The 21,242-nt window shown below is 39.0% G+C and overlaps 1 protein-coding gene and 1 long non-coding RNA gene across 6 annotated transcripts; one reads left to right on the top strand and one right to left on the bottom strand.

Moving 5' to 3' along the window:
• The first annotated feature begins 548 nt into the window (after positions 1–548).
• LOC111331341 (receptor protein serine/threonine kinase put) lies at positions 549–13,414 on the top strand. 5 transcript variants are annotated; one of them, XM_022936452.2, is made up of 5 exons: positions 549–711; positions 9,667–9,736; positions 10,737–11,105; positions 11,904–12,083; positions 12,668–13,414. In XM_022936452.2, exons 2-5 carry the CDS (start codon positions 9,700–9,702, stop codon positions 12,886–12,888), a joined length of 807 nt encoding a protein of 268 aa, XP_022792187.2. In that variant the 5' UTR covers positions 549–711; positions 9,667–9,699; the 3' UTR covers positions 12,889–13,414. The 5 variants fall into 5 exon arrangements, with proteins under 5 accessions (XP_022792187.2, XP_088584948.1, XP_088584947.1 ...); XM_088728822.1 differs by lacking the exon at positions 549–711 and adding an exon at positions 2,077–2,114; XM_088728821.1 differs by lacking the exon at positions 549–711 and adding an exon at positions 5,076–5,107.
• LOC148727439 (uncharacterized) lies at positions 12,824–16,111 on the bottom strand. The gene is made up of 2 exons (XR_015990085.1): positions 15,930–16,111; positions 12,824–14,031 (listed from the first exon to the last, which is right to left on the bottom strand). It is a non-coding gene; the product is annotated as an uncharacterized LOC148727439 (long non-coding RNA).
• Between the last annotated feature and the right edge of the window lie 5,131 nt (positions 16,112–21,242).

Below are 21,242 nucleotides of genomic sequence, written 5' to 3'. Positions count from 1 at the left end.
CTGGTTTGAGTCGTTTTAGCGTTGTCTGAGTAAGGTTATCCGAAACCAACCCACACCAGCGTTCCATCGATTTGCTTCTTACACCTAACATGAACACATACCAATTAGATCATTTGGGGTTTAATAACGAGAGGCGCCAACATTTTTCGAAAAGAGGGCAACTCCCCTATTCATACAAGCGAAGCGCTATTCATTTGCGTCTAATTTAGACGAGAGTACACGCTGTTCTTCTATTTTTACTTTCTGACGCCCAGTTTAAACTCTATGGGGTTTGACTCGTGAATCACGAATGGACATGTGTTTAGGTAAGTGTTTTTCACACAACTGTTAGATTTTAGGGACAAAAGATGGGCTGGCACTTTATATGTTGTAGTAGGACAGCTAACTCTTTTGTCGGCGAGGAAAATGTTTTTGTTTTGTAAATGACGCGAAAAATTGGCAATCAGCAACGAGCAAGGTAGACAATCTCATACCCTCAAAGCTGCGCGACTCCCCGTCGGAACCCTCTTTGTGGTGTCTCCGGACCGTAACCAGCAATTTAGTGAGTCGACAGTTAGCAAACAAATGGTGGCCTATTCATACAAGCGAAGCGCTATTCATTTGCGTCCAAGTTAGGCGAGAGTACACGCTGTTCTTCAATTTTTACTTTCTGACGCCCAGTTTAAACTCTATGGAGTTTGACTCGTGAATCACGAATGGACATGTGTTTAGGTAAGTGTTTTTCATACAATTGTTAGATTTTAGGGACAAAAGATGGGGTGGCACTTTATATGCTCACTCTTCAGTGTTTTTTCGATGAAGGTTCATCCGTCGGTAAATACACTGTACGTACTCTCTAGCGCTCGTAAAGAGATCCCAAACTTAGCCTTGACTATGGTATATGGAGCGTAATGCTTTTATTATCGCATTTTTTGTGGTATCAGCACTGTTTTAATATGTCAATCCAAATCTTGTATGCATTTCTTAGTTCGGAGCAAGGTATTGCCAGCTTTTGTCGAGCAAAGTAAACATTACCTCACGAAAACTTCCGTGCGTTATCACCGCGGTTGATTTTCCTGATATTGAGTGTGTCTTCGAAACACAACTGAATCGAACCAAACCACACAGTCGAAACAATCTTGTTTTTAAGTTAAAAATGATCTAAATCCGCTTTCAACCTCTGTAATTTTAATTAGCATGTCTCCCATGTTTATTCAAATTTATTTTTATTGCTCTAAGGACCTAGGGTTTGGAAGTTCCTTTTTCTCGGAGTTTATTTTAAGGTAGCTTTAACTCGAAGGTTTTTCTTTGTCATTGTTTTCGTTTTTCTCGGATGTCAGCCAAGTTCAAGCTTGAAAAGCACAGGTGACGAATGACCCGTTCGTCAAATTTTCATGTTGGTTAGACGTTTGAAATACCTGGACGCTAGTAACACTCCACAACAATTTATTCAATATTCTGGTTCCAAACGAAAAAATGATTTTCAAACTTCTTACCTCCCGCAGAAACTACCAGACTTCAAGGCTGTATATTCCAATCAACCTCTTGAGCGCAAAATAGTTATAAATATACACTAAACCACGTGCTTCTTTTTAGATAATGGCAAGATTAAATGGTTCAAAATGCTCTACCAGAGTGGGAAGAGAGAAACGTTAGGGGAGGGCAACGTAACACTTTGCATTAAAACGTGTCGATAAACAAACGTTGATCCGCCTTTATTCACACTCACGTGTTAATTACCTCTGTATATTTTGCGAAGGAATATCCTTTAAAAGAGATCCGGACCAGTTTAAGACGCTTCACGTTTTCATGAATTACGGTTAGAGCTTGAATGAATTAATACAGCCCAAGGTCACAATACATAAATCCATTGTTCCCCTCCACTCTATTTGGTCGAGTTTCCACGAAAACTAACCCAAACATTCAGGTACCCCACAGCTTTAACTGACACCCATTTCATTTCCAGACAAACTTCTGTAAGTAAATATGCGCTGGCTTCACGTTTGATATAAAAGGAAACCATTCAAAGAATTGATTGACAGTGCCTCCGGGAGGCAATATTTCATCAGGTATCGCGGGTAAATATTTCATTTCGCTGCTTGGCTTTGAACGGAAAGGCTCAGTAAAACCGCCAGGTCAGAGTTTGTCCTCTTTTTATTATTCATATATTATTGAGAATTGTTTGAACCTGGTTTAGCATGAAAGACATGAAATTGGGACAGATATTTTACAGGTTGCTTTGGTCAAAAATTCATACTTTGCGAAAAATCCGGTGGACAAAAAGAGTTGTGGATCAATAGTTGTCCAGGTAGCTATTAGAGAATATCGTAATCTGCGACTACAAAATGGCAAAACCTACTTAGAGTATATCTGAGATATCAGTTTGAATAATTTTCAGCCGGATCAGTTAAATGATTTCACAAGTAGATCTGAATGTTTCTAATGAGAATCGTTCAGCGAAGTAAGCACAATGATGCTTCTACAACGATAACAGCACAGAAACCAATGTCATTCGTAACAATTAATAGTCATTTCAGAGCTAGAACCATGCGAAATGAGGCACTGGCTGACACTTTGGTGTTAGAAAATGGCATTCAGGTGTTTGTCTTAGTTGTTTCAGAAATGGTTAAGATATCACATTTAGAGCAATTGTAGAAAAGAAATACACGAGAAGTTTACAAACCAAATAAACATTCAGTAAACATTTTAAGTTTCTAAAGAAAATGCGGTGCTGCACTTCGCTCTGACGAAGAGCTAACGCTCGAAACGTCAGGTTTGAAACTCCGTCTTTACACGCGGTGGCCAACTTGCATTATAAACTCAGTTGATAAAACCAAATTTCTTTTATGCTGCAGCAAAGGAAATTTCAAACGTTGCAATCAGGTTGCACAAAATGGCCGATGTTTCAGGACATTTAAAGTAAAGAAGATGTAGACTTAATAATCTCTATTTTTGGAAGGAATCTTTTTGCAAATTTGAAAGGTGTAGAACAGGAGGGGGGCATTGGGGCCTCTGGAAAACCGAAAAACCGGAAAAAAAAAACCTCCAAAACCGACGAAAACAGGCAGCAAAACCGAAAACCGCTACATTTTCACCTTTAAAGGGGTCAAAAATGAGAAACCGAAAACCGCATCAGAGTTTTCGTAAAAACTGAAAACCGAATGCAAAAACACTTAAAATCCGCAAACTGCTCTGAACATCAAAACCGAAAAGCCGAACCTTTTTGGCCCAAAAACCGAAAAACCGATCCAAAAAACAGTCAAAACCGCAAAAACGAAAATCCCATAGCCCCCCTCTAACAGGTAAAGGCTTACAAACTGCACTTAGTAAATCTCACAAACACTTGTTAGCCGGCAACGTGTGTATTATGCGAGGGCAGTTTCATTTCAGTTCGATGATTTGTCAGGCTTTCCATTATTTCTATAGTTATTTGTCTCCCGTGTTCCACCTAGCGTTAATTTGTCGCGTTTCTTTTTATATGTGGAACGTTCACAATGGTTTACGCACTTTTACCTGTGTCTTTTACCATGTTGGTCGCTGGAAAACACCAGTTAAAAGCTAAGATAAAACTACTTTGAGAAAGCATCGGAGTGCAGAATCCGAAGATCTGAGGTTTGATTCCTCATGGAGACCTTTCCCACGCTCGTGACAAGACGAAAAATACCTTTCTGAATTTGTTCGTGTAGGTTACCTTGAACCAAAAGGGCAATGTATAACGTATAACGTATAACGTTCACGCTCTTTTACCATGGATTCATTCAATTCAAAATTCGGGTATTCTGTTTTTTGTTTTTTTTTTTACAATGATGGTCGGTGGGAAATTAGACTACTTTGTGTGAAAGGATTTGTCGCTACAGGTTACCGCGTGAACCAAACTGCCAATTAACTTATATTAAAAGTACAAACCACCGCAACGAAGTGGTTCTCAGTGTTCTTGTCTTGCACGTTTGCACTGTAAGGCTTAAGAGAAAGGAAAGAAACCAGTGGAATTCTCGGCTTATATTTCAGTTTTAAATTGATTGGTGACTGAAGTTGAGCTAAGTGTTGCTCAGATGAATGGATGAAAAAAAAAATGGAGTTGCACGAAAAGGAAGAAAATAGTGTCTGGTTTCCCGTTGAAGTCCTTTAATTGGGGCATTTTTCTACTTTGTTCGGTTCTTTTGTAAGCAGGTTGAGACTTTTTTTCCGTCAAAAGATATTACGACGATAGAAGAGCCTGAAAATGGAAACAAAGGAAGCTCTCTAAAAACAACACTTGAGGGGCGCTGCGTGCTCATTGCCTCAGTTGAATGTGTTGAGGACGGCTCAGAAAATGTTTGTTTGGTAGTCATAACTGTTAGAAAAAGCTTTGATATTGTTGTGAAATATGGCGTTTGTGCTGTTACATGGCATGTTTTTTGGACAGAAACCATTATAGTCTGATATCAAAAATTATAATCAAAGAGAGCACATGGTTCGATAAAAACCTGGCAAAAAAACCAACGGTGTACTTCAGAACGAGGCCAAACAGTAGCCATCAACGATAGTAACTCAGCTAATAATGAAGGTAGAAGAAAAATGTGTTCTGGGTTACGATGAAATAGGGCAAAAAAAAATAATAATCGTGGACTCAGACTGAGTAGAATTTAGGCTAAAGCTACCGCCTCGTTAACATTTCAGGAAGGGGTTACTTACCAAATACGTGTCAGACCTACTACTGTATACGTGTCAGGTAATTGAAATATGCATTTTAATTCTTTGAAATTCTGTCAGACCAGTGTGGTATTCTATCTGTAGAGAAGAGAGATTCCGAGAAAAGAGACGTCCAGGTTCGATTCTCGATTCTAGTCTTTCTTTCTTTTTAATCGAAACACCTGCGCGCCATTAAGTTTACGAAGGCGCAATGCAGTGGGTTAAGCCATATGAACGATATTCTCCATATTTCCTCAAAGTAATTCAAAAGATATTTTTTTTGAGGGGAAGGGGAAAAACATTGCTCAGAAGTTGGTCGTGAAAATAAATGACCTTTGTGTCAGTAGTTAAGTGGTTAAAATTGGTGACAAACACCTTAGGCGAAATTAGCAATTTTAATTCTTTCAGGTGAATGTCTGCCACTGAGCCTTTCGCTTTCCGCCAACTCGTAAACATGGTATGTACGATTTAAAACTCAAAACTGGAAATTGAATGAATGTGTTTAGGGAATAAGAAATGATAAAAAATGTTTACTGTTTTCTCTGCAAAGAAAGATCGCGCAGTATATTATGCACCGCGGCCTGCGGTAACTATGCTTTCAGTTCTCGATAAAAAAAATTTCTCTTTCATGGTCAGGCTGAGAGAACGCTAACCTGAAAAAGAAATGAACAAGGACTTTTATTTATTTTCTTTGCTTGCTTCGTTACTCGGCCAAATCTAGATATAACGAAAGTTATTTTTTCCAGAATACCTCTGCACTCTTGCGGGGACGATTTCGCCACAATTCCTGGATGAAACTCTCAAAAAAAGGAAGAAATAGTTTCCAAAAATTACCTGGAGGCATTACGGCGATGATACTTTACAGATTAAAATTCGTTCACTTTATTTCCTTCTGTAGGATAAAATCATGTGAGAATTGTGGTAAGGTATATCAATCTCAGGGAGTCTGAAAATTGCTAGTACTGCACGCTTACACAGGAAATCACTAGATTCACAAAATGTTCGATGTTTTCAGTCCTGAAAGACATTCTTTTTATTGAAATTACAAACCCCTGGAGGTAAAACTACACAACAAACTAAAATCAATTACGAAACTACTTTTGAAAAGAGAAATACGGCTTAGCATGCCGTTTCTGTTTTCAATCTTATCCCACGATTTTTTATGATTTTGCTTTTTCACCACCTGAAAAGTCTTCTTTTCTTGTACGCAGTACGCAGAAGTACAGGTGAGCGAAAAGGCTTGATGTAAGACATACATTAGTTACCATTATGCATGCATAAAATTAAATGATATGTATACATCTGTTCCATTTCGACTTGTTTTGACTTCTCGCGATAAGGGGCCGACCATTCAACTTTTGAAGGGGGGAGGGGGTGATTTCTGGTCATCAAGAAATTTTTTTCTAACAATCTGATGGGCAGGATATTTTTTCCGTTCTAAATGCTCTTTTTTTTTCCGTTATATTGGGGCTCCATGGAATTTTTTTCTTCCAACAAGCGCTTGCAGAAAATTTTTTTTTCAAAATCGCCCACCCTCCCCCCCCCCCTTTCAAGAGTTAAATGGTCGGCCCCTAAGAGAGTAGCTTTAAATTTCGTGACTGGTTCGAGGATGAGCGAAAGGAAGTGTTGAGATCATTGATGTCTATGAATGTTCTTCTCGGAAGAGATGCTGCTGTGGAGACGCATTTTTGATCGTTACGACTCAGTTGACATCATTTACAAAATCAAAAAGAAACCAAGAGTTTAAAAGTTACCAATAGGCTTTTAAAGCCACGCAAGAGAAATGAAAGAGAAAAATTATCATTTACGTGGGTATCATGCAGTTTCTAATAGCTAAAAAAATACCTTTTAATTAAAATATTTTTTTTATTTTAAAAACACATCAAAGCACCGAAAAGAGTTTTATTACTCTAGAACTCTGTTGTGATTGGTCAACTCTCGATGAGTGACAGCCACCAGAAACAGAGACATGTCAGACATTCGAAATTGTTGGATTTATTAAGGTTTTTTATTAGTCGCTGTAGTAGTAGTTGCAATGGTGAAATTGATCCACTGAGCAACAATAACAAGGACATATCTTAAAGCTGTACATAGTAAGTATTTTAATTTCAGAGTTCCTTCGGATGCTGTATATTCAATCATTTGTCACTTTTTCAAAAGGTAGTTCCGTCTTGTTCATAAGGTAAAAAAGTTCACCTATGTCTGAATATTCACGTGCTACTTAAAAGATTGTTCAAGGAAGCTCAACTATCTTTAATAATACATTGCAAGACGATACGAGCTGCGGGTGTAAATAAAAAAGTCATTGACGATTGATTTTTTAGAGTCGATTTAAGTGTTCACAAAATGAGGTCTGGACGAACGAATTAATTTCATTGTCTTTATAATTATTTGCGACTTCCAGTCCGAAACTAAGGAAAAAATGGAGGGATGATTTTATTCTTGGTAAGTCTGGCACAACTGAAAGTTTGGTTGTCAATTGTACCCCTTGGTTTCGCAAAGGAAGCGTAAAAGAATTTTAGAGAAGGGAGGGGTGGGTTAAAAGTGACAAGAGATAGTAAGCACTATTCTGTTCGAGAATATCTGGAAGACTTTGAATCTCCAAAGAAATGTTTCGTTTGGATAGTTTCTAGAGTCAATGAAAAAGTAGAGCTATGTATATTCACGCTGTAGTTTTTGAGGGAAAAATATTAGGCTTATTCTACGGATAGAGGGATTACAGCATATGGGTAAACCACGTCAAAGCTTTAGCACTTGGAGGCAGAAACATAATTTTTCAGTATTCATTTGACGCAAATATATTTGTGGAAATGAATCAAGACGGTGCTTTCCTAAAACATTTTCATGGACCTCTAATAGATTGTCGTGTTGTTCAAGTTTCGACAGTGGTCAAACCCAGACCTCTTTTTCAATCAAATCGCAAAAGTACTGGATACAAGAAGTTACCAAATTACCAGGGTTAGATTAATCGGTCAGGTCAGAATCCGTGCGGAGTCTAAATCACTTGTCTGTTCGGAAACAAAGCAACCATTGGGAGTGACTGAGTACATTGGCCGAAATACTAACACCGCTGAAACACCGCCTTAAAAACTGTGTAATTCGATTTTTCTTTTTTATTATGATCTCACGCGACAAACGTCGACTCAATGCGAGCGAAATAGTGCGCTATTGACACAGGGCGGTGATTAAATTTTCTTTCTCCCGATGCTCCTGCTATTTTTCATCGCCTGGCACATACTAAATTCTAAGCTAAGAGAAAGCGTCCAACGCCAGATTAATGTTTTCAGAATGTTACCTTCCGACACAATTATAGTAAGAAAGAGGAATTACAAAGTGTTCGGCTCATCAAAGGCTCAAAACAAAGAAGTATTGACACAACTTTATAGTGGCAAAGTCCCGTGCCAAGTGTTAAGTGAAATAAAAGCTTAACCGTTAAACTGAAAGTGCTTGAAAAATTTTAGAATTTTACTCGGTCGGGGTTGTAATGTACTATTATGGAAATGTGTTTAAATCAATTGAATGAAACCAGTATTTTAATTTACCAAAAGAAAAATTTGTCTCACACAAAGTAACCATTTATTAATTAATTTTGTATTTTAATTTCAATATCAAGTAACTCAGCTGCAGTCACTGATATGATAACTGTGAAAACCTAGTTTTTGAATTCCAACGTACCTTAATTATCTTCGTGAATGCCTTAGTAAAGGACTTTCCTGACAATGCAAAAAAAGAAAAGAAAAAACAGCTCACATCGTAAATTAATTTGTGAACGAATGATTGCATGTGTTTTTCTAGTTAGGTAATTGGTGTTCTCCTAGCCACCTGCGCAATCTTATACAGTTCTTTGTTTACCTGTTCCCGTGTTTACTTTATCATCTCTCAAATTTAAGTTACCACCTTTCGTCTGGAAGATCTTTAAAGAACTCTGAATCACGACTCTGCTCTGTTTTTTTAGGTTTCGCTTCGATGACTAGTCCCACTTTTTTCTTGCATCAATTTTTTCTTTTTTTTATCCTGTCATATGATTAAGTGAAAACTATGCAAATTTTTAGTTGGAAAAAAAAAACTGAACTTAGTAAGTGGAATTTTTTTTTGTTATGTTAAACATTTATTTCAGTCAATGGCAAATTATATTAATTTTAGGTTATCTCCCTTGCAATCTTAAAACTCGAAAGAAGTGTTCCATTGTTCCAGTTCAGTACTGTTCTATCCTTTGATTGGCTTTCAACTTACGTTGATTGACAGTACTTTTTCTGCAATTAGACTGGACTAGACATAAAAAAAAAAGGCAGCGGACGCTTAAATAAATATATTCTTTTATTCACGTCGCGTCCGACAAATTAGCGCTTCGGACTACCAATTTCTATCCAGTAAGTTGAAAAAATTGTTCTTGATTTTATGATTTTATTATCTGAATTTTGCATGTCTGTTGCACATACATAATTCTTTAAATCGCATTAAGCCGACAGGCGTACTGATTAATATGAAAGAAAAATTCAAGTTTAGAGCGAGGAAATCGAAATTAAGTCACTGCCTTTTCACCACGAAATGGTTTTTCTGTCAAAGCTTTCATTTTAATCTCATTGAGGCTGATGTTGGAGTTTATCCTGAATTGAGAGCACGTATTTCTCAATTCTTCACTGAAGCTCTTATGAACGGGACCTGCTATTCTTAAAATATTCGAGAGACTTAGAGCCCCGTTTTGTAATATCATTAGAGCCAGTTTGTAAACTGGCCAAATTCAGCGTTAGTTTAGATTCAAACACACATAGAAAAATTAGATGATGATTCTAAATGCTGTAATTGACCTCAATTGTACTCCGCTAACGAGTCGGGGCTGTGATCGTATTTGTTCTTCAGACCCGCGGTCGACTTTACGACGCGTTACCCTTTGAAGAGGTTTTTATTTATTCATGACTATTGCGACCCGCAACTTTTCTCCATAAGATTTTTTTGTTTTCCTTTTATCTCTGCAATACAGTTTTGTTAATAAATGTCCTATCTCCATTTCATTAGAAGTTGGCAGTTCTATCATCACAGTGAAACATAATGAGTCCTAGCTGGTTGTGGTGGATCTGTATTTTCTGTAAGTAGAATCATCACATCACGATCTGCGCTCAAATGTACATGTTTTTCATGTTGGGGTCAATAATTAAATAACATAACTTTTCTAGGACTTGAAACTCAACAGACACACGACACGACTGAAAGAAATACATTTAACGTCGCGTGACTGAAGAAAAAAATTCGACATCGCGTGACGGAAGAAAAAAAAATCCAACCTCGCGTGACCTCAGAAACATCTAACTTCAAGAGTGTGACCCAACCTAACAGCTGACATATGGTGACGGATGAGTCATGTAACTCAGCGTGACCACACCAAACACCTTACTTAATATCATGGGGAGAAAAAAAATTGTTGGGAGTAAAGCATGACCCCAAAAACATCTAATGCAGAACAACCAAACAAACTGTAGTAAACCGTAACCTCATCAAAACCTAACAAAAGTAGGACGACTTAAAAGGCAACTAAACATTACTTGACATGTGTTATAGAAAAAAACCTCTAATGCGGCGATCAATTCGAAGCTTCAACATTTCCCCCCCCCCGGTATCTCACGGGCATTTGACTGTCGTCCGTGCCCCGGAGTGGGGAATTTAAACCAGTGGGGGGAAGGGGGGGATCGCGTGTTTTTATTTTAATTTCAGAGGAGATTAAAGGTAAAGAGTCCACTTCCGAGAGCAAATGGCTCGAAAGAAAGTTTTCATAATGTAGAATGACGTTACAGGCGAAAAACCCAACAGCATCACCAAAAACTAATACGTGACTTTGTTATGTAAAGTGCACTATTCATTCATTGATCACACAACGAGTCACTCGATAAAAAAAATGGGCTTGAGTGGGGCATTTGAAAGTAATTTTTGCCCGTGGAGGGGGGAGGGGATTTTAACGGAACAAATCTTCAAAAGTTCAAATACTCGAGGAGTTGCCTGGGCGTGACCAGGGATTGCCCGACAAGGCTGCTGACCATCAAAAGCAGCTACGTAGTCTAAGCTTTGAACATTCGAAAGTTTTTTTTTCTCAGGTTTTGTAGCTGAGAGCAGGACATTGGTATGTGAGTCATACGATCACAAATGTAAAACATTCCACTCCGCTTCGTCGGAAAACTCAACGTGTTCGTCGCTCCAGCAGTGTGATGAGACTTGGGCTGGTTCGACTCTCGCGTGTTATGCGTTGTTGGCTCAGAACAAAGAGGGAGGAGTAACTGTCTTGAAAAAGGGATGTACATATCAGATTGGTAAAGAATGCACTCAATCATCTGCCTGTAATGGACAAAGAAAGCACCGTCGTAAATTACAACCCCTTTACTACTGTTGCTGCACTGAAGACAACTGCAACCGTAATGTCATTATGTTTTTAAAAGAAGAGAAGGACAAAATTCATACGATGGACGGTTAGGAAAACTTTGATATATTTATTTTGCTTCTCCAGCCCCTGATCATAGTTGAAGATTAAAAAACGACAATCTCACGCATTAGGCAGATCAGAAGAAGACACGGGTTGGGAAGTTTGAAAAAAATTTAGTGGAGACTGGAGACTAGAGGTTATTGGCAAACGTTAATAACGGAAAATCGAATTAAAAATGCGACCTCTATTACAAAAACTCTCCGTTGGTAAGATTAAAACCTTTGAAATGAGGAAGAGGGCTTGCTTAGAACCACAGTACTCTTGCGGCTCAAACAATAACGTTCATGGACATAAAATTAAAATTAGACATTAGACATTTAAACTGTACGCTCCAAAATTAACACAGCATATTTTTTAATCGCAGGATTCTGTGCAGATCTTATGCACATTGTTGAGGGAATTTTTTTTGCTCACTTCCTATAGAGAGATCGTGGAATATTCTGCTTTGAGATAATTTTCTCCTAAAGTTCTGATCAGTTAAAGTCGCTGCAGTCTGCACTTATCTGACAATCTTGCTCGGAGAAATAAACGAAGTTTAGAGATAGATCAGTAGCTGGCTTTGCCGCTCAATTATTCTTTTTTAAAAAAAAAAAAGTACTATTTCAAATTGAAAATTATGAATCCACGGCAGTCTCTGGGCAGACTCAGTCCTTCGGGGCATTTTAGCGGTAAACTAAATTGTCATCAGATTCCAGCCAGATCTGCCCCTGAGACAAGTATTTACTTTGTGAAGTGCAACGTGCTCGTCAGAAAAGGACTAATGATGTTTGTTTTTGTTTCTTAGATATTAAAAAGGCCATTATGAATTTAAAATGGTTGATCTGGGCTCATCTAGTGACAATAACAATAATTATATTCCTGACTGCCATCGTAATACTGGGTCTGATGATAATACTGAATAAAAGGCGCAGAAAAACGGCAAGACAAGGGAGGCATTCGTATCCAATGCGGGTCTGCGATAAAGGTAAGCTTATCCTTTTCTCAAGGGACCACTCCCCTCGTGTGAAAAAAAGGATTCTGCTCCTCTCCACATACAAGAACTGTCTTGGTTAAGACTAGCTAGTGAAATACCGGAGTGAAATACGATTTGGCAATGAAAGCTCGTCTATAAAGATAATGGAAGACCTGGCGAATACACTCAATGACACCGGAAAGGAAATAGGTTGGGATGGGTGGACGAGAGCTGTTGATAGTGACCGCAGGAAGGTAGAGTACAAATGAGAACAGGCGAATATGACAAACAATGAGGGGGGGGGGGTGGGAGGGTTGGGGTGAATGAACAAATATCATGAAAATTATCTTTAAAGTTTCCTTTCAAGTTCGTCTTATTTTATTTAGGTTTTCTTGCAGGAACAAAAGTCTATTCAACAAGACTTATTTTTAATAGTTATATCGGTGACGATAAGTGTACAGGACTCTTACAGGGAAGCCTCAATTTCAATTACTAGACCCAGATTGTTTTCATCCGTGTGTGTCAAGTGAGGGGGAGCCAAAGGTGCAAGCTGCAAACTGGGTTTTTTGAATTGTTACGTGTCAATTGCTTCGTAGGAAGTCGTCATTGCCGTAACTCATCTCAGTGGAAGAAACATGACTTCCAACTGATTACGTGTCTTGTGCGAAGTTCGTTTGGTGAAATATGGCAGGCCAGGCTACATGGTTCCAATCGAGTGGTACGCATTCGATTAACAGCAGGCTCAGATGATGTCTTTGTGTACGATAAACACGTTTTATTTAAAAAGGCAAACGTCGACAAAACAAGGGTAGTATGAAAAGAGATTTTATAGGTTAAATTGCATGTATACGAACTATAACTTGCAGTGCAAACTCTAGCGTGACTCAAACCAATCACAACTCGAGTTCGGAACAAAAAAACTTGGAGTTCAAGTCGGTACTTCTTTCGTATTCGTCGTTTTCGTTTTAAGCTAAAAAGGTTGTGTGGCTTAAGTTGAGTTTTCTGCGCTGTAATAACGGAAATATAAACATCAATTTGAATTTGAATTCTACTCAGCGTGAAAGTTTCCATTCGATCGGCGCAGAGTTCCCAATGTAGCCATAAAGATAATGTCATTACATTTATATGTGGCATTAACGTCATTTATCGGTAGCATTAACGTATTAAATAAGTATACATAATTAGCCAATCATTTATAATTAAAGTGACGTATGTAAAAATTAAGGGTGTTCTGTAATGAAACCAAACTCTGGTGCAACACTGTTCAGCTGAGCATCCTCTCTACCTTCGTTGTAAATATCAATATTATCAATTTTGACATTAAAAAAAAAACAAAAATTCAATTTTTAGAGTATTGCTCACTTCGCTTTTCATAAATCGCTAAGGAGAACCCAAAGAGAGCGGTCTTATTTATCGGTCATTATACGTACTCTGTTGGCGATAGCTGATCCCCCCTCTGATGCCCTGAAAAACCCAAAATTCCTCCCCTCTACCCTCTACCCCTCCACCCTCCCCCCCCCAGGATAATACACAATGACTGGTCCCTCTGACAACAATCCTTAGAAATCACAAAAAAGGACAGAATGCGTCAGAAACAATGTTTTAAATAGAAATGCGTTTAAAATCTTCATCATTCTGCTTTTTAAATACTTGACTTTCCAATGATATGGATGAGTTTTTCCAAGCAAAATGATCATATCCGAGCTCTTGTTCTTCGGTTCTTTTGTCCCGTGATAGAGTCGCAGGTGTCCCAGTCTGTCGCCGCAATTTTGACATCACGATTCGTAGCCAACTGTTTTCTGTGTATCTGGTGTCTCCACTGGAACTATCTCGGCGGGTTGGCCTGTAACAGCATCCACAGCTAGAAACAACTTGCAGAACTGTCCCCATTTTCGGTACCTAGCAGCTCGATAGTGTTGAACCGAGAGGTCGTCACAGCTGGCATGGCCTGGGTCGAGCCCTAGGGTGTAAAGTCAGTTTAATTTGTATACAAAGATGTAACTTACAAAATAGAACTTTGAGTTCATGACTTAGACCAAAATAAGAAGTACCCTGCGAGCAGAGCCTTTTCTTCTTTTTAACCCTCCAAGGGAAAAGGCTCTGCCGACATCCTGTTGTTGCTTTGAAATGCCGAAAGCCCAAAACTTTGGGCTAGTCAAGCCGGTTTTGCCTCCAGTCAAACTGGTTTTGGTGAGCACGCCTTTGTTTTTCATGTACACGGATGACCAAATCTACGCCCACAATAGTTCAAGGGGGCCTGGAAAAGGATCAGTTTCTAGGCAACGGCCGCGCATGTTCAAACGAGCAACAACAGCATATCGGCAGAGCCTTTTTCCCTTTTCGATTCGAGGACGGGTTAAAAAGGCTCTGCTCGCAGGGTACATAAGAAGACCTTCAGTTAAAAGAACGGAAAGGAAAATGTTAGAGTACCTTATCTTGATAAGTAATTATAGGAAATTTATTCAACTCCTCGACGCAAGAAAGGACGTGAGAAAGAGCTCACCTTTACCCTGGACTACGACTCGAAGCAATCACCCATTATTAAGACTTCTCCTATTTCAAAAGAGTATATGTTCGATATCTTTCAACATGAAGAGGAAAAACTGCGCCAACTTTCTGGGAACAACTTTAACATAAGTTTCCTCTCATTCTTTGGTTTGTTTCATTTTCTTTCTTCCAATAACGTTTTACCAAAAACGTATTTTAGTTGTGTGGTACAACAGTAGAGATCAAATGGTGGTTTGACAAAATGTGCCTTCAGGCTCCAGTTCGCTTGTTAGTCTCTACTTCCTTTGCTCACCTACATCATGTACGTGTATGTCAAACGTGTCATGAAGACACGTTTGACAAGTGCTCTTACTAATTATGAATATCCCTGTTCAAAATTTGTTCTGACAGACGTCCGTGACCTAATGAACAAACCCTGCGTAATTTTGCATGCTTGTTATAGTGACGTTTTCTATTTTATCAAAGTGTACTATACAATTCCTAAATAAGGGCGGCAGAGGTTCTAAAATGTGCGCTCGGTAATAGTTGATTTTTAACTCTAGGACGTTGATAAATAATTTTAACTGTTAATAGGTTAGGTAAATAATTCTGTAAATAGGTTCCAGATTTCTTATTTTTAAAGCTTTGTGATGTCATAACATTGTGATGTCTGTCATCTCAATGCGGTTAGTGATTGGCAGCGAATTATCATATGGCACGTGTTTACATAGTTAACAAAGCAACAGAATTATTTAAATTCCCGGATTGAAAAGCACTCGCCAGAAAGTTTCAGCATTAAAGTTTTTGAATGATAGTTTAGTTTTACCACTAAGGGTTAGGTATGGACCAAAAGAGCAAGACAATTCGAAATATCGGCGCTTCATTCATCGTTCTTCTACGTTGGTAAACTTAACAATTGGGTGGTCTAGAGCGTGTTAATGTTTATCATGTTAACAAACTAATAGTATTGGACATGACGAATAAAGTTTCTACAAACATTTCACTTCACAAGATTTATCTAAAAAGATTTAAGGATGCGTAAAACAATAAGTCATTGAAACGTTTTTAAGTCGTGATTCAAGTCTTTACATTTCATCTAGTTCCTTCAAATTCTATCATGCAGTTTCGAAAGTTGATTTAACAACTGTCTTCATCAACTCAATGCAAGTAAAAATACTCGAGCAATTATCGTCATTTTCCTCTTCTCCCTGTTTTCGTTAGCTCTTAAGACCAAAAGAGTCGTTAGAATGTTGTGAATCCACCTCGCATTTCTATGGGTGGGCATAATTTCGATTCCCAACTTCGACTATTTGTTTGTTTACTCCACTGTGTATAATCTGGTTGCTAAAAATGAACTGGAATTTTACCCACCTGGTGTAGATAGCCCCCTACTTCTGACAGTGCCGCTTTTATTTGTTACTGATAACCGTAAAACTAAAAAAACTTTGTTGAATGCCGAGCTCGACTTTCACATGTATCGACTGTTACGAGAGTTTCTACATATAGAAGAGCTTCCTAGCTGACGTGGACTCATCCATGCATGCTAGTCTGGAAAAGCCGGAATCCGGAATTCCGCCGGAATATTTCAACGTCTGTTTTTTTAATTCAAAACGACTCCGATTATTTTCCGAAGAATATACGAGCTCCGAATATACTCCGATGATTAACACGGATTATTCGATGGTTTCCGAAGTTACCCAGAGAGCCCTGAATTTTTGAAGGCTTGTTTTTCAATTCTTCTTTTTTCTTTTTTCAAGATTTTTCCGAAGAGTGTACGAGCTCCGAATATATACTCCGAGGATTAACCGAAAGCTATCCGAGGGTCTCCGAAGTTTAGGCCTCACGGAAAGGTACCCCACCCATGGAAACCGTAACATGAAAATCTCAGACATGCGCAGATTACATTACTTTGTAACACTGCTTGAGAAAAAGAACGCGGGTTCTTGCCGTGAGTTGTTTACATCAAAGTTATAGATTTTTGTTAATTAAATCGCCGGCCGACTCGCCGACGATGAGACCTGATGGCACGTAATAGAGCTCACGGTAGCCAGTTTTCTCGCAAAAATCAGCCACCAGTCAAAAAGAGACCGAGAAAATATGCGAATTATTCCGAAGAAATAGAAAAAAGCGGCGTTGCAGTGCAAGTGTGCAGCTTTTTAAGTGAAGAAAAACTCGATCGACTCGAGAGAGAGTATAACGGGTGAGATCCGAAAACGCCAATCTAAAAGGAACAGTCAAAACCCTAAGACGCAGTCTAGGCAAGTGTTTTTCAGGAGGGAATGGAAATGCAAATACTTGCAAATGTCTACAAATACTGCTGCAGATTGTCTGAGCCACCAATTACGGTGACTGATTTTCATTCCCATTCTGAAATCTCGCCGGTTGCAACTTGCGCGATCGTAGTTGATACCACTTTTAAATGGTATTAATCATAAACCGATAACAATCTCACCAAACAGAAGCCGAAAAAGAAAAACCTCTCGAATGTTAAGGTAGAGTAGTCGATATGGCCGCATAGTCAGTAATAAATGTACAGGCAAGTTAATTTTTCGGGCAACAAATCATAACGACGCGTATCTTTGAGTCATACAGTATCGAGAGTTTTATGAGTGAAGTTTTAAGGCTTAAGTTGGAAGTTCTAAAAACACGAACAAAATTATCTGCACACGGACCGCCGTGGAAACGTAATACTAATAGTTTGAGTTATTCAACCTTACAATTGTGATAACCATTTTTTTTACTAGATTTATGTTTTCTAGTCGGGCATTTTTACTTTGTATTCTTTGTTTCCATACTCTATCCTGTGAAATCCGTGAGTCACATTTGACTAATTCAAATTGTCACCGTTCCATAATTTCAGTATTTGTAAAAGGAAAGAACATCCAATTGAAAAAGGACGCGTTGAGGATCCAAATTCAACTGAAAAAGTGTCAAAACAAACTTACGTCTACCGAAAAAAAAGAAAAACAAGTCGGGAACAAGCTAAGGGGGACAAGATCTGCTTCCTCAAAACTGAAAAAGAAATTGCGGGGGAACAATGAGTTTGTCAAAAAGGGATATTCCCTTGTGGAGACATTTGCACATGGTAACAATGGATACAACCAAAGAATTTTGATGTTTATGGCTTGTGTCAGATACATGCAACATGCATCTTTGTTATCTTATCAAAACACACCTGTAGCACTACATCTGATTTTCAATATTCTGTTTGACTGTAGCCCCCCAACAAACTTTGTTGTCTCCCCAAGTACACTTTCTGACTGGAATGTTCTCTTAGGTGAAGCAGACAGACTAATTTTACTGAAGCGCTTTTCAAACTCCAAGTACGATTTTTATCTCTAGAGCGATGACTCCCATAAGGGGGGAGAAGAGAGGCACATAGTAGGTGTTCACACCTGGTGCCCTACAGAGAGCAAGCCTCAAGCTTACGTCCTAGCAAACAGCCTTACAGCAAGCGGGTCCAGAAAACACCAGTCTGACGTGGATTATCACGTTGTGAAAAACGAATATGACATCACCAATGTTTCGGGGTTGGTTGGAGGCAATGCCTCTACCCAAAAGGGAAAAGTAAATGGTCTCTTAGCAAACAACACCAAAATTTTTGGAAAGGAAATGTTTTTTTTGTAGGATGCTACCCACATGTACTAAACATCATGCTGAAAGAATGTGCCAGGCTGGGTTTGGGGCAAAGGGTGACATGAGTAACCCCCATGTTTTACAATTACTATAAAAAATATCTTGGCTCCATCATGAGCGTCCAAGCCAATACAAAGTTATGTATGTTTCTCTAGGTATTCTTAGTAAAGAGCAACCCCTTCCTCAGACATTCATTCACACGAGGAGGACGTATTATCATGAGACTCTCCAGTGGTATCTTAAGCATGGAAAAGCTTGTTTACAGCTTGCTGAGCATCTCCTTCAAAGATTGCCAAAATCAGATAGCCACCACACTATATGACAAGATGTCATTAAGATGAGCTCAAGTCCTATGATCCAAGTTGAAATCAAGTTTTTGTTTGAATTCCTTGACAAGTTTATCATCCCATCTCTGAACACATCTCAAGCTAGTAATGCAGAACTTGGTTTTTCCACTGGTTACCTAGCACAGTTATGGCCAGCAACTGTTTTGAAACACCATTAAACTTTAAGTGAAATGTTGAAGTCTCCATCAGAACATTTTCCTTTAACATCACAACAGGTAAAGATGTCATTGAAAGACCCTGCAACTATTGACCATTTTTACAAACAAGTGCAGAGGCCAATGTTACAAGAAGCGATTAAAGTAATCAAAGATCATGGAGCAGATCATGGAGCAGATCATGGTTAACTGCACATACTCCGAAGTTACTCGAGGATCCGGCCTGAGGAACAATCGAACCCCCGTGAACATGGTCGAACACCTATGAGGAATTAAGAAAACGCTGAAGAATCTATTTTATGTTAGTTAGACGGAATTTTTGATGGTGAATTTTGTCTTAGCCAAGTGAAAAGTGCATGGATATTGGGTAAATTCAAATCAGTTTGTTTCTGGTTGGACAGTTAACCACCCCGATATCCCACTCCTTTTTCCTCGTCCAAAGAACAAAGAAAGATCGAAAACGCAGGCCTTGTGAAGACTTGGCATGCAGTAAAATACGTTAGTGACGCTATTGTCTAAAAATTGATCGCGAAATTATTTCTTTGAGTTAAACTTGAATTAATAACTTGAATTTTGAATAAAAATATCAGATCTACAGCCACAGCATCAGACTTTTTCCCTGACCAGCAAGGTGTCTCACATGGCCACAGCAATGAGAGGGGCTGGCCAAAATCGTCCTTTTGGATACCCAGGGCCGTTACCACAGTCATTTACGACTTCTATGTTTAGCCAAAGGCTGTCGCAGGCGATGTCTTCTACGCAGCAGCATTCGTTTAGCAGTATGCGTCCACTCCAACCATCCGTGCCCTAAGGTTTTCCCTTACCGCCGAAACCCATCATTCCTGAATCTTCCAATCCTTTCTTTTAAATGAAGCTAAAAGGAAACATCTCAAAATGTAACGGACGTCAAGGAAGCTTTCAAAAAGACTTTCAACCTGTTGATAGCATGGCAGTCATTGGACGTTTAGAGGTGGACTGGTATCCAAATCTGTACTTAGATGGCACAAAATGTTGGAAGTTAGGAAGACCACAGAGAGGATACTACCATATTAACATAGCACGTCTGTGCACACGTCGTCCCTACTTCCATACAGGCCACTTGCAAGGTCTGTTGAGGAGAACTGAGGGAGGCCTGTCTCTAACGGAAGAGCTTATCTCTTTCGTTAAGCAGTGCTTTCCCGGAATTGTAATTGAATAAATGGCAGACTGACTAAGGCATTGCTATATTTTCTTTGTACCCTTTTAATGAATAATCGAGATCTCGATTAAAGGGACGCTGACCATGTTAACCTATAATTTGACGAATGATTTGCTATATATTATTTAGTTTCACGGCTGTTGAAAAATAGATAAGTTAATAATTAAAAATAAACAAAAGATGAAATAAAAAAAAGTCGATAAACAACAAATGAAGTCGGGGGTTCGATTGTTCTTCGAGGATCTCCGAGTAACTTCGGAGACCCTTGGATAGCTTTCGGTTAATCCTCGGAGTATATATTCCGAGCTCGTACACTCTTCGCGGAAAAATCTTGAAAAAAGAGAAAAGAAGAATTGAAAAAACAAGCCTTCAAAAATTTAGGGCTCTCTAGGTAACTTTGGAAACCATCGAATAATCTTCGTGTTAATCATCGGAGTATATTCGGAGCTCGTACACTCTTCGAAAAATCATCGGAGTCGTTTTGAATTAAAAAAACAGACGTTGAAATATTCCGGCGGAATTCCGGATTCCGGCTTTTCCAGACTACCCACTTTATTGGTCGTGCCATGGTCGCTCCAATAGCCTAAGCTTGCTCTCTCCGCCTATAGAATCCAAACTTGTTTCTTAAATGGACTTCACTGATGCTCACAAAGCGAGGAATAAATTAAAAACCGTCGCTAACCATACAAGGAACCTTGTTTGATGCGTTTATACTTGAAACGGATCTGGAGTGACTGCTGTGAAGGTTGCACGTGGTTGAATGGAGTGTGGAACCCAACTGTATGCCCACCAGTAGGGTGCGTTTCTGATTGATTTGTGTAAACCACAAGCCGCGGCGCTGCACTCGCTGTTTGAATGTTTTCATTTACAGAAGATTTCATGCCTAACTTACCGAGTTTAACGTAAATAGAAACGTGAAATAAAAATTCCTTCGATGTCCCGATTTTTTTTCTGCAATGTCCCGGAATTATCGCGTGTTTCCCGGTAAAATTTCCAAGTGTCCCGATTCCCGGAGAAATCTCCAGAATCCCGGAACAATTTTGGCTTTGTCCCGAACCAGCATTTGTTAGAGTTGTTACACCCCGTAATGTGGAAGCTCTTAACAAAGATCAAAGTCAACTACCTTGTGTGGAACAACCTGAGCTCAAACGTCAGGTCAATGGACATTCGTATGCAAAAAGTGCAAACCTCTTTGGTCAAGGGACTAACAGAAGTTAGTATATACAAAAACAGTGGATAACGTTGAAGGCGCGCTCTGATTGGCTAGTCAAACTCCGAATATCCTTTGCTATTTACCTCCGAGCAACACGGGAAAAAATGGCGTCCCGGTTTGCATCCGTGACAAGCG

The sequence above is a fragment of the Stylophora pistillata genome, chromosome 7 (assembly GCF_964205215.1).
Source record: "Stylophora pistillata chromosome 7, jaStyPist1.2, whole genome shotgun sequence".
NCBI classification, from domain to species: Eukaryota; Metazoa; Cnidaria; class Anthozoa; order Scleractinia; family Pocilloporidae; genus Stylophora; species Stylophora pistillata.
The sequence above is the reverse complement of the archived record's forward strand: the minus strand, read 5'-3'. Positions and strand labels throughout refer to the sequence as shown.